This window comes from Orbicella faveolata, unplaced genomic scaffold (genome assembly GCF_042242905.1).
Source record: "Orbicella faveolata isolate gen_17 unplaced genomic scaffold, um_ofav_v1 contig_35, whole genome shotgun sequence".
NCBI classification, from domain to species: Eukaryota; Metazoa; Cnidaria; class Anthozoa; order Scleractinia; family Merulinidae; genus Orbicella; species Orbicella faveolata.
The window spans coordinates 8,723,427-8,737,784 of NW_028301564.1; the positions used below are offsets into that span (position 1 = coordinate 8,723,427).

General features: G+C 38.5%; 1 protein-coding gene across 1 annotated transcript in view; it reads right to left on the bottom strand.

The window, feature by feature from the left end:
• LOC110050070 (N(4)-(Beta-N-acetylglucosaminyl)-L-asparaginase-like) overlaps nt 1–14,358 on the bottom strand; it is a 35,734-nt gene that overhangs the window by 9,542 nt on the left and 11,834 nt on the right. The window contains exons 3-4 of the mRNA XM_020755938.2: nt 6,679–6,726; nt 2,000–2,112 (exon numbers count right to left, since the gene is read on the bottom strand). Of these exons, the coding sequence (XP_020611597.2) occupies nt 2,000–2,112; nt 6,679–6,726 (161 nt within the window). The remainder of the gene's footprint in view (nt 1–1,999; nt 2,113–6,678; nt 6,727–14,358) is intronic.

Here is a 14,358-nt window from a genome sequence, read left to right on the forward strand (position 1 = left end):
GTGTATCTTAGCTATCAGCGGCTTATATTGACTGAATTGGATAAATGAATCTGTCGCTGTACAATAGATTAGGAGAATATAGCATTGTTCTGTTGTCAACCGTTTGTGTTCATTGTTTAGCAAATTTTGTGTAGTCTATTATATATAAATATATATGAAGTGAAAGCGTTATTCAGTTTATGTACGGTATTTATTCAAAGAAAATACAAGTGATCAGTTCAGTATTTCTCAGTAAGCTTTCAGGAAGCTTGTTACTATTTTGTACCATGTTACAAAAAATAAAGAACGAAATTAAAGGTAAATATTTCCACTATTTCACACTATTTTTCGTTTCCCCTGAGAGTTCGAAATAGCCGGGTTCAACTGTATCCAATTTTTTCTCAGCTCGTGAGCGGGCAGAATTCGATCTTTGATTGACAGAAGTTAATGTATGGAAGCGCAGCCTAAACCTCTGCTCGGCGTGGTCTTCCGGCTCGCTCACGGCGGGTTGGAAAAAAACATGAAAAAAAATAGCGGTCATCATTAATCTATTGCCCTTTTTATACTTCCCTCGACGATTACTCAACGCAAGTTATCTCTATTCACCTTTAAATGGCAAGGAAAGTCGCTGTAATTGAATTCAATTGAATGTTTAAGATTGTGAAAGTTTGTTTGGTTGTTTGCAGGTCGGCGCTGTAATGGCGCGTAATCCTGTGTTTCTTTCTCCGTACAATTTTAAGCAAAGAATGAGTCAATTTTAGTTGAGTTTATATCTCTGATCGTTGGTGAAATTAAGAGAATTTCTGTGGAATACAATTAACAAATTTCTTCGCACAGTGGTCTCATGGTTAGTGCGCCGGTCTCAGGATCGAGCGGTCCTGGTTCGAGCCCTGGCCGGGGACATTGTGTTGTGTTCTTGGGCAAGACACTTTACCCTCAGTGCCTCTCTCCACCCAGGAGTATAAATGGGTACCAGGGAACTTAATGCTGGGGGCAACCCTGCGATAGACTAGCATCCCATCCAGGGGGGAGTAAAAATACTCCTAGTCGCTTTATGCTACGGAAACTGGGATGAGCTACGACCTGATGAGCCACTTGGCTTGTATGCAGACTTTACCTTTTTTACCCACCTCTCTGATGGTTGGTGTATTTAAGAGAATTTTTGTGGAATACAATTAACGGATTTCCTCACTTTCTGCCATTCTGATTTCGAGTGATTTGCAGCGACTGAGAGAGATTGTTTTTGTAGTACAACTTCAAACTTTGCACAAACTTCCACAACGGAAAAGCAATTTTGGAGACCTTAGCTGGTGAACAAAATGAAACTAACGTAAAGTAGAAGACACTTCATATCTTTCTCCGCAGTTCAAATACATGATCTTTCATATATTCACTTGTATTCTTCACCATCTACGGGTGTATAACGAACTCACAATGTGACCAGCTCCCAGTTGGCTTGATAGCTCAGTTGGTAGAGCACTGCACCGGTATCGCAAAGGCCATGGGTTCGAATCCCGTTCAGGCCTGAATTTTTTTCAGGCTTTAATTTTACAACTGCTTAAGTTGTGTGCATAACGGCGATGATCAATCACTTCATACCTTTCCCCACAATTCAAATATATGATTTTTCATATATTCACTTGTTATGTAAAGTAGTTTGAAATCAATCGGTTCTTTAACACATCTTTCTTTGTCTAACATCTGAGTTACTCACTCGTTGCGAAGATTTTCTACGAATCGTTAGTAGACTACACGGAAGTAGATTCAATGACAAAGTTGCGTAAACAACTTACCGCAGGAAAAACATAAACATGTTATTTGCCGACCTAGGTTAGTCCGTATTTGGAAAAACTGTACTCGAGGTCTTGAGTCTGGCCCGAGGCCGCCCATATATTTGTTTAGGATTCCAAGAGCCCATGTTAAGATTGTATTTTTCCATACAGAGCTAATTCGCGCTAAAGACCTTATCTTTAGAAGCCACTTTTCTTAAGACTACAATAGCTCAAGAACAGTACCATACCATCATCTCCTACTAAGAATGTTTCAGATGTGTGTTCCATAACACTTCGTGCTACTGAAATAGCACTTTTCACCCTCTTCAGGCAGCCAACAGCCCCAACGTCATGGGTAACACTAAGAAAAAAAAAAACACAAGTTAGTGTTAAAACTCTTAATACCTGACCATTTTGCGCTTTTGTATTTTTACTTACCAAAAATTTGGTCAATTTGTCCTTTCTATTATTTGAATGAAGTTGAAAATGAATTCCATTTTATACTTTCCCGTCACCTTTACGATAAATTACGCTTCAATTTTTTTTGAAAATATAAATAGAAAATACAATCCTTTTGATGCTCTGGATAATAGATCAAAAAATTCTCTTTATTTTCAATAATGTTGACCCCCATATCTGCAGACTCACAGCTTCCTATATCCATTCATGCATGGATTACAGACAGAATACTATTACTTAATTTAATTATAATTGTAATTTAGTTACATTATTTTAGCTGTATTATATTTTGGGTAATACCATGTACTCATACGGGAACGGGGTTGACCTAAAAAAAAAACAAAGCCATAGCACGGTCTAACGGCTAATCTCTACTTAAAAATCCTCCTTATAACACAACATGAAGTGCCCTTCATAAACACAACAAAAAGGTCGAGAGACCAAAAAGAGTACGGCAAATGTAAAAATGTCACCAGCCACAGGAGTCGTGTAGACTTGTCAACCCCTTTTATGGACAGGCCCCGTTCTACATCGAGCGAGCCACACCAGCACTCAACTAATGTCAAGGAGCATATAGCCAAAAAATACGCACTCAGAAGGTGTGTGTTTATATCAAAATAACTCCACACTGCAGGTTCGCCATCGAGTGCTAGAAATCTAGAAAAAATGCCGTCAAAGGGACACAAAATAACGAGGTCGAGCTTCAAACAAATAAGGATCGAAAAGTACACAACGCCATTGGCTAGCTCTATCTTGCCCAATAGGAGTCGTGTTTGGCCTGTCAACCATTTGTATCAGTTTTCCCCTCTTCCAAGATGGCGCCTTGTGTTGGGCCCAAGCGGGGTGTGGACAAAACGTGGGGTAGGCCATGGCCTACCCTGTGGCCTACCCTATGGCCTACCGGTGGTCAGATTTTTAAAAACATTAACAAAACATCAGTAAGAGTCGAACGAGTAAGCTGGCATAAAATTATATCCCTCTAATAGGGGTATACTAAAAAGTCACTAACACGATTATCAACATCAGAGGGAACAAAACAATGCCAACCTTACAGCACTCACCCTTGAAACATCCTATTTCTCGCTCTCTTCGACGTCTATCTTCTCCAGCCAAGCAATCAACCATAACGGCAGGTTAAGAGGGAGGGAAAGGGCCCGGGGCAACTCCCATATAAAAAAGACAGGGGTGCTGGTCGGAAATTTTGAAAAGAACCCCTGAGAGGTGCCAAGATCCTTGTTTGCGGGCGTGGTTTGAAATTTTCTTCTCCCCTAAGAGGTACCAATTCTCACATAAGACACTATCTCCTGTCATATTGTTCGGCTCAATACCCTAAAAAGAACCCCAAAAGCTCTCGCTGTGGACCTTTTGAGGCTAAACACCCTAAGAGGTAACAAAACTGCGTTTTTAACCCCAAAAGGTATAGAAAGCACCCCGTCACTTATGGGAGTCCCCTCCCCCTGTAGTGGAATCATGGGACACAAACAAGGTCACGTGACAGAGCACATGGAACTAAGTCGAGATCGAGCGAGAGAACCGAGATCTTCTTCATGCGTTTCACGAGTATCGAGTATTGTCAGAACTTTCTGTTTATCGTTCAGAATATAAGTTGCGTTTCTACATTTTGTCTACATGTCAGCTAATTCCCCCAATAACGTCTACACCCCGGGGGAACGGCCGATATCACGTGGTCACTGAGAATATCCCAAATGGCGGCTCTACGATCCATACCGGCTGCCAGTTTGTAACATAGAGTGAAGTACTAGTGTAAACATGTAATGAACAGCGTCAGTGACTGTTAGTGCTAGTGTTAGTTGGTGACTTTTTAGTATACCCCTGTTAAAGGGATACAAGAAACCACAAGGAATATAATTTTATGCCACCTTACTCATTCGACTCTTACTGATGTTTTGTTTATTTTTTTAAAAATCTGACCACCGGTAGGTCATAGGGTAGGCCATAGGGTAGGCCATAGGGTAGGCCACAGGGTAGGCCATGGCCTACCCCACGTTTTGTCCACACCCGCCCAAGCGCCTAATTAAACATTAAACCGCCAATGACGGGAAGGACACCCTGGGGACGAGTTTTTATTTTAAAAATGGCGGCTATCGCTCGAATTTACAACGCTTCATCCCCGTGCGCATAAATAGTTATTATTTTCTTTATAATTGGTAAAATCACAAAATTTGGGGTGGGCTATAGTGTAGACCATAGGGTACGCCACAGGGTGGGCCACAGCCCAGGCCATAGCCTAGCCCAGGTTTTGTACACACCCGTCAAGCTGGGTGATACGGTGTCTATTAAGTGACTCTCAGTCAATGTTAGCATCCCTTCGGAGACAAAATTCTTGCTCGTGGCCAACAGTCTACGTATCACCGCTACTAAGACCAGGATATGGACGTTTTGATGATATCACAGGCCCCTATGAAGAACTGTACAATTAATACTAACACTCTGGCTCTTTCTCGGACTACATGTCCGACACTTTTGGCACTATTTATACTTCTTTGCAGACAATAACCTTCTAGTCTACACACTAACTTCAGCCAAACTGTCTACAGCCGGACACCAGTGGGTTTCACAGTTGCCAGCTTTTAATTCCCACCTTATTTCGATGTAACAATTCAAGCAGTGTGTTGTATTTATGTAGCTAATGATTTGCTACAGGTCTCACCACACAAGTAAATTTACTGGTCTGGACATTATCAACATACATGTATAGGGAATTAGTGAAAGGACAGTGTTTCCGCCAGAGCGCGCCATCGCAGGAATCCCGTCTTAAATCAGAGATGGCCCCCAGAAAAACGAAAAAAGGGCCAATTTGACCCTTTCCTTTTACGAGACTGCGGGCTTAACACAGGCATAATATTTCAAAAGCGACCCAGGGCTCGAAATTGTGATCCATACGGTCGCCAATGCAACAAGCATTTCATCCTTGGCGACCAAAAATTTTGGTTTAGTCGCCATAATACGGCATAATGGCGACTACATTTCTCTGTGTTGACGATCAATAACGGTTATTTTTGTCGCACATTATGTCCTTCTAGAAAATCATATTGAAAGATCTTTGCTTCTAAAACATTCAACATAAGAAAAGGAGTCAATCCGCCATTTACTTTGCTGTATTAATTCTCTCACATCGGAAAACTTCCAAATGGCTGACCGTGTTTGAAATGGTTATTACTTAGTGTTACGGATCACGAATATATGCAAATTATATGTAAGTTAATCACGAATATATGTAGTAATGATTAATCGTGAATCATGGTTTCATAGGTTTCATGGTTTCATAGGTTTCATGGTTTCATAGGTTTCATGGTTTCATAGGTTTCATGGTTTCATAGGTTTCGCGGTTTCTTAAGTTTCATGGTTTAATAGGTTTTATTTTTTCATAGGTTTCATGGTTTCACAGGTTTCGTGGTTTCATAGGTTTCGCAGTTTCATAAGTTTCATGGTTTCATAGGGTTCATAGGTTTCATGGTTTCATAAGTTTCATGGTTTCATATAGTTTCATACTAGTATCTGATTCAAATTATAACTCCAGACATAAAGTCAATCTTAGACTCCCCTGCGTTAGAACGAATTGGGGAAAACAAAGAACTGCCTATCACGCTGTTAATGATTTTAATTCTCTTAGCCAGATAATACGAGACTCTGCTAATGTAAATATTTTTAAGAGACAGGTTTTTAATTTTTTAACTTAAGTGTTTTACAAATTTCATATTTTTAGTTCTATTAATTAGTATTAATCTTTGAGGTCCTTTTCGAAAACCACATGTACGTGAAAAAGTTTCCTCAATAAAAATTATTATTATAAGCAACTTTATTGAGTAGAAACACTTCAAAAAGCACTTACTATTAAATTTTATCATAGATCCTAATAAACTGCTTTATTTTTCTTGGTATCCTGGTGCATTTTTTCCTTCTGTAGCTTTCAATTTATTGGCCCCTTTCCTAAAACATTGGCCCCTAAAAAAAGATCATCAGGGGCCACTTTGGCCCTCAAGTAAAATTTTCTGGCTGAAACACTGAAGGATGAATTTCTGTTTAATAAAGGTGGAAGTTATAGAGGGCTTTTTAAATCAATCGTAAAAAAGAAGAAATTCCTGAGGGGGTTTTACTTGATCATGGAATTAAGAAGGCAAAGAGAGGGGGGGTTCAGTATTTTGGAATTTCTAAAGCCAGGGGGTAGGTTAAACGAAGTTTTCACCCTAGATAGGGTATGGACGTTTTCTGACATCAGCCAATTGTTCCTACTACCATCCATGGTGTTCATGTGACTGCTGTTCTGTATGTCTATTAAAAGCATTTGTTAATATCATGCAGCTTCAGTAAGTAGCAGAAAGAAACTTTGCACTACATGTAGGTTCATTTGTATAGCAGCTTCTAAGCACCATTCAGTGAATTGGCAAAACAAATACTGTCATGAGCTTACTAAATTTATAGGAAAATAAACAATAAAAATGCTTACCCATCCATGATCATTGCATCCAGTGTTGTTTCTCCATCTTCATTAGGACTATAAAAGAAGCAAAGATTCTCTTAACTTACCATGTACAACATTTATGAGTAAGAACACAAAAATATTAGAATTAAAGATAAAATGTGTGGCATCAGGGAAACAGGGAGACCTATGCAGGAGAGGATCAAAGAACACGACAGGGATACACGACTCGTCCGTACCCAGACCTCCGCCATTTCTGAACACACTCACGAGACCGGCCACTATCCGATTTGAAACGAGGTCAAGTTTACTGATTGAGATCCTCATTGGTACACACGTAAGGTCAAGGAAGCTATCCACATAAAAATTCACCCTAATAACATTAACAGGGATAGTGGAATTAAAATTTCTGAAGCATGGATGTCCACAATCAAAAAACACAACAGGAAAACAGTACAACAGCGGACCACTAAGGGAGCAGCTACTCGCCAAAACAGTGGGAGAATCCAAATGCACCAGTCACAGCCACCCTTTGTGATATAAATGGTGCCATGTAATCAGTCGACCTCAACGCCTGAAGAAGAGTAGTAGTAAGCAGTTGAAACGTCGTGATCTACATCTCAATTGACTACATTGAGAGACTAACAATAATACACTTTATTATTGCATCTACCACGATGAACAACAACCACCATTTCCTCGCCAAAATGTTTATTTTTCAATTAGAAAAGAGCTAAAATTAGAGAGCTTTAAGCCTACTTCATGCCTAATATCAATCGCTTTATAGACTTTTTCTTTACCTTCTTCAATTTGAGTGTGGTCAGCAGTTTTAACTTCTTCACTAACTATTTAGATGCCATTTTTCAACTCGGGGATTGTGTAAGCAATCTAAGGGTTTTAGTTGTGGTGAGAATCATGCAAATGATATGCAAGTGATGTCCATCCATCATCTGTAAAGTTTTTGGAGTAATTCTGCTGACCAGTAGATAAAGCTTTTCAAATCACTGTATTGGTCAACATTGCAGGTGCATATGTTGTTTTACATTTCTCAGGGTCAAGGTATTACGTGACTGCAATTGTTGCACTAAAATGGAAACTTGTTTTGTTTGCTTTCTGGGTATAGGTCATTTGACATTTCTATTTACAATTCTACTCTTAAATTACCAGTTAACTAAATAAGACCAAATGTTGGCTTTTGTAATACGCATTGGGAACGTTTTCACCTTATATTTGTGGCAGTGCATGTGTGATCTATTTTGACTGTTTGGAATTCAGTGCTAGCGCTGATAAAAATGGGAATTCCTGATACAGAGATGTTCTTTTCCATAGACGTTTTCCTGGGCAATGGTTTCTTGCGTCGGGCTGGCCTTTGGAGCAGAAAACTCCAAAGGTTGAAATCTTGAGGCATTCCAAGCCAAATTTGATGACATTGTTCACGAGACAAAGTTGAAATTTTGGAAGCTGCTATTGAAAATTTCTACTCCGTCAAGCAATGGGAATTGCTGATACACAGATGTTATTATTGTTGAGAATTTTTTGTGGGCAATAGTTTATTATGTCAGGCTGGCCTTGGGATCAGAAAATTACACACTCAAGGTAAAAATCTCAAGGCATTGATGACAGAGGTGAAGTTACTGGAAGCTACTATTAATTTCCGGTCCCAAGTAGATCAACAAGAGGCAATCCACTCTACATATGATTATCAATGGTGGTGGGTTGAGCTCCTGAAATATTATATTTTGGAAACCAAAGCGAACAGTTCTGTTGAGACCACCATAATTATCATTTGTTGAAAAAGTCTCTCAGAACTCTCATGGTGTCAAAGAGTCTGAACTTCGGTGGTTCAACAGTTACCTCTCTGAGAGAACAGTGTGTTGTCTTCAAGGACGCTATTTCAGCTCCGTTGTGTCTCTCTTTTGGTGTCCCGCAGGGGTCGTTTTTAGGACCAACGTTATTTAACCCTGAATTTAGGTATTTGTAAATTATTTGATTACTCTTTTTACCGTTATTGTATATATTATTTTAGCTTTATGACAATTGTATTGTAAATTTCTGTTTCTCTTATTTAGACTTAGTAGTAGTAGGTCCACATCAGCTGTACAGTTGCTTATTTTAAACCTACTTATCAAATAAACGTATGTATGTATGTAATATCCACATTAATAATATATCAAAGGCATGCCATACTTCCAATGTCTCGTTATACCCAGACGACACCGAGATGCATTCCAGTTCTAAGGACATTGATTTAGCTCAGCACAATGTCAAGGAGGACCTCAGGAGCGTACGACACTGGTTCCTCAGAAATGGCCTTATTTGTAACACAAAAAAGACGGAAACCATGGTTATTGCGTCCCAGAATGCACTTAAAACCACCAGGGACATTAACATATTCTATGGAAATTCAATTTTAAAACAACAAAAGCATTTTAAGTATCTTGGCGTAGTGGTAGATGAGTCATTATCATGGAACAATCACGTGTCTTATGTTGCTTCCAAGGTTTATCCCAAACTGAAACTTTTAACAGAATTTCATCTTTTCTTAGCCCTGTTATTTTAGTGAAGATTTGTAAAGTAACAATTCGACCTATTTTAGACTACGGTTGCACCGTATGGGGATTTTGCAGCAAGAAGAACTCTGATTTTTTTAGAAAGGCTGCAAAATAAGGCAATGAGAATAATTTTTAGAACAAATCACTTATTGTGCACACAGTTTATGAGAAAGAAGCTTGGTCTGTTAACCTTATTCAATAGGTGGCGTTATATGCGTCTACAGTTAGTTTATAGAATCATGGACGATTATAACTGTCCCAGGCAACTGCAAGGCTATTTTGTATTACGATCCAACCTCCGTGGTAAGGTCTTGAGAGACAACTGAGAACTTCATCTCCCTGGAACTAAAACTGCTATGGGCCAGTCCACATTCATGTACGCTGCTGCCAAGGAATGCAATGACCTCCCAAATGACCATCGAAACTGCAGTAGTCTGAAAATTTTTAAAACTAGACAAGACTGATCATAAGTGTAGTGTTTAGATTTTTTTTTTTAGTATTGTTTGATTGATTATCGTTTTTTACCATGTAATTTATAGATACTGATCATCGGTTTATACCAGCGTCTTCCTCCCGGACTTCGCTGATCGGTCTTTCAGTTTTAAATAAAGCTATTATTATTATTATTATTATTATTATTATTATTACTATTATTATTATTATTATTACTATTACTATAACTATTACTATCACTATCACTATTATTATTATTATTATTATTGTTATTAGAACACCACGGTCTTGCGAACTCTTAATAATGCCAGATGTCAACCGTGGTTGTGAAAGCTACAACGAGAAAATGCTGACATTGATTGATCTTGAGGACAAACTCTTCATGTTATGCAAATAACAGTGAAGAAACATAAGTCGTGTTGAAAGAATCCCACAAAGCGGAAGGGAAGAGAATTGGCTGGAAGTTTTTGGACTGAAATCCAATCCAAGCATTAGTTTTGCCCACAGACAAAAATGTTTGGGCCTGTTCAAACTGATACACTTCGACACTTGTATGATGAGCAACCATGTCGCAAAGTTACACAACAACTCTCGTGAAAAGCTCATGTCTATTTATAGTAGATTTAATCAGCACAAAAATCTCTAAGGACACCGCGATCTCTTAAGTCTCTAAAGCTTTTGATAACTGCAGATTATTCATTTAACAGACAAAACATTTTGGGCCTGGCTTTTTTTCCTTTTTTTTCCCAACAAATTGGGTTCAATCTTAGACACTTAAGAGCAGCTTCGTCTAAATATCAACTAGACTTGGAAATAGCGAAAAAATCGAATTTCTTCAAACTCTCCCAGAATGAAGCCCTACGGGCACTAGTTACAAAAATATCGTTTTAAGTTCGATAAATCAAAAATTATTTTTTTCCGCAATTTTTTCGTTTCGGTGCCCCAAATCGGCCAAAATCCATCGAAAATGAGCGGCATATTCGGAGGCTCGTAAACTCAAAAGCAAAAATCTTCATTACAAACTGATTGCACGTCGTATTTGTACTTCCTTTCTTGTCTATTTAGAGCTAAATAGATCGTGATTTGATTAGCACTTAAATATTTGACGAATTTTTTAAGTTAACGACCCAAGACAGCTTTACAAGAGGTCTACATTTAGCCTATTTTCAAATGCTAAAAAGGCGTTCTGGTACACAGCTTTTCCCAAAACGACTAGTTTGGTCTGAAAGAGCATTGTTTCTTCTTCAAATTAGTGAAATAAAATTTTTGGGTAAATAAAATCGCGAGCGCTGAGATAGCGAACTAAATGCAGCACTTCGTCCTGAAAACGTGACCTTTGACCCGAGGGTAACGAAACCGATTACTGCAAGAAAACCCGGAAGAAAAGCAAACGCTTCGTTATCTTGAAACAATTTCTAGTGATATCTCTCCGAAACCATGATTGCAAGAAACTATTTCCAGATATGAAATCTTGCAGGGTCAAAGACGGGGCTAAAGGGCGCATTTTGACACAATAACTTTGTTTGCTGAGAATTGAAGTCAATGACCGTTAACGAATTCCAGTGAAATTTGCAAACTTGAAGTATGTTAGCCGATACTTACCTGAATATTTATATTTATAGAAGAGTCGTCTTCTTGGATTAACCTTCAAAAGAAGCTGGATCCAGATTTGGAAACCTCTAAAAGAAGAAATGTTTAATGTTCCGTGACCTGCCCGCTGCTATAAATTAGCTTAAATTCCATGCACATGCCGACCGCATGTTTGTCGTAAAACTCACTTAACCCCACTGACAGTTTCCATGGGTAACCCCAAAATAAACAATCCCCAAAAATGTAAAGTGAAACTGGCTGTCTTCATGAACAGTTAAAAGTTAGAGTCAAGTTCCATTACCCTTTAAAAGTGCTTGATTCTACTTTGTTCACTCAGTAGTTACTGTCACGTTCGAATACCGCGTAGTATCGGTCATGCCAAAACACTGCAGACCGTACAGACTGAGTAAGTTTCCCATACAAAGTCTTGTACGCGTTTGTCTATTGAATCAAATACTGCGCTTGTGCAGCCTGTGGATAAATGACAAACTTTCAGATATATTTAACACTATTTTGTAACTAGACCCAAAAAAAGGAGTCACAATGAAAAGCCCAAACAAGTGTCTGTAGTCTGCACGGTCTGCACCGTTTTGGCGTGACCGATTCGCGGCATTCGAACGTGAGAGTAGTGAACAAAGTCGACGCAAACAAATAAAATCAAGCACTTTTTAAAGGTAATGGAACTTGACTCTAGCTTCTAACTGTTCATCAAGACAGCCAATTTCACTTTACATTTTTGGGGATTGTTTATTTTGGGGTTGCCCATGGAAACTGTCAGTGGAGTTCAGTTGATTTTACGACAAACATGCGGTTGGCATGTGCATGGAATCTATAGCATCGGGTAAGTCACGGAATATTACACATTTCTTCTTTTAGAGGTTTTCCAATCGGGGTCCAGCTTCTTTTGAAGGTTAATCCTAGAAGACGACTCTTCTATAAATATAAATATTCAGGTAAGTATCGGCTAACATACTTCAAGTTTGCAAATTTCACTGGAATTCGTTAACGGTCATTGACTTCAATTCTCAGCAAACAAAGTTATTGTGTCAAAATGCGCCCTTTAGCCCCGTCTTTGACCCTGCAAGATTTCATATCTGGAAATAGTTTCTTGCAATCATGGTTTCGGAGAGATATCACTAGAAATTGTTTCAAAATAACGAAGCGTTTGCTTTTCTTCCGGGTTTTCTTGCAGTAATCGGTTTCGTTACCCTCGGGTCAAAGGTCACGTTTTCAGGACGAAGTGCTGCATTTAGTTCGCTATCTCAGCGCTCGCGATTTTATTTACCCAAAAATTTTATTTCACTAATTTGAAGAAGAAACAATGCTCTTTCAGACCAAACTAGTCGTTTTGGGAAAAGCCGTGTACCAGAACGCCTTTTTAGCATTTGAAAATAGGCTAAATGTAGACCTCTTGTAAAGCTGTCTTGGGTCGTTAACTTAAAAAATTCGTCAAATATTTAAGTGCTAATCAAATCACGATCTATTTAGCTCTAAATAGACAAGAAAGGAAGTACAAATACGACGTGCAATCAGTTTGTAATGAAGATTTTTGCTTTTGAGTTTACGAGCCTCCGAATATGCCGCTCATTTTCGATGGATTTTGGCCGATTTGGGGCACCGAAACGAAAAAATTGCGGAAAAAAATAATTTTTGATTTATCGAACTTAAAACGATATTTTTGTAACTAGTGCCCGTAGGGCTTCATTCTGGGAGAGTTTGAAGAAATTCGATTTTTTCGCTATTACCAAGTCTAGTTGATATTTAGGCGAAGCTGCTCTTAAACATTTGCATTGCCTGCAAGAGCATCCGGTTCTTGGCTCTCGTTTCACGTGTACACTTAGGAGTGGGAAACCTAGGAAGTGCTAAGCCCGGAAAAACTCCCATATCAAAAGGACGGGGCTGCTTCTTGTACCTTTTAGGGGTTTAAAAAATGGTTTTGGTACTTCTTAGGGTGTTCAGCCTCAAAAGGTCCAGAGCGGCAGCTTTCTCAGTACCTTTTAGGGTATTGAGCCAAAAAAAATGTGACAGAGGATAATTGACAGTCAAGTTTACGAGTAGAAGGTATTCGAAGCAATTGCCTTTATCGCTATCATAAATTATGAGTGTCAGTTAATGTGTTGTTTTAGAACTGGTACCTCTTACGGGTGAAAAAAATTTCAAGCCACACCCACAAAACAGGATCTTGGTACCCCTTAAGTTTTCTTGTTTAATTTCTGACAAGCACCCCTGTCCTTTCTATATGGCAGTCCCTTCCAGGATGTTAAGTCACTAAAATGGCCTTGTTTCAACAAAAAGGTCAAACAACAAGCGATACACTGTGGAAGTAACGTAAGGTACTTTATTGAGAACTTGACAGTATTTGCACTCTTACATTTTTGCCATTACTGCTATTATGCAAGATTATCATCTCACAGCCTGAAGAGCCACCTATGCTCTTGCAAACCACCCAACGTTACTAATTGAAACAACTCAAACTTAACTGAACTCAATATGAACTTAATCAGCCCAATTTAGAATGGCATCACAGATCATTTTCATTTTTAGCTGCAAAGATGTGGAATTCATTAGACCTTATGTTAGAGAAGCCAAACATATTTTAAATAAGCATATTTTCTAACTTGTATGGTGATTGTATATAGATTAATATAGTATATATCTTGTAAATATATTTTTATCAAAATATTTTTATTGCCTGTATTAGTTAATAAAGCTTTAAAGTCAATCGTTAAAGCGCAGTTAATGGAGCATGACGCTATTTACGTACAGTCACTAGCTTACTGTTGTTAAACGTAACGCAATAGAACTGTTATGCGTTAGAACATTATAGAAGTCTTTCTTGTCTAGTTTAAACAATATTCACAATAGCCTTTCACGTATACATGTTGCAACAACGTCCGGTTTAACTATATCATGCTTTTTGTATGGCTAGTCTTTTAAATAGCCCCATTCTTGTTTCGTTCAAGGCCGCATGGACTCTGTACGTTTCATGGTACACGATTTTATATTGGTTTAAACCTAGACATCAGTCTACCTATAAAAGAGGCTTAGCTTGGACTTGAGCATCATTCGCTCGTTACATCACTACTGTAACTTTTAGTTAGCCCTCGAAACT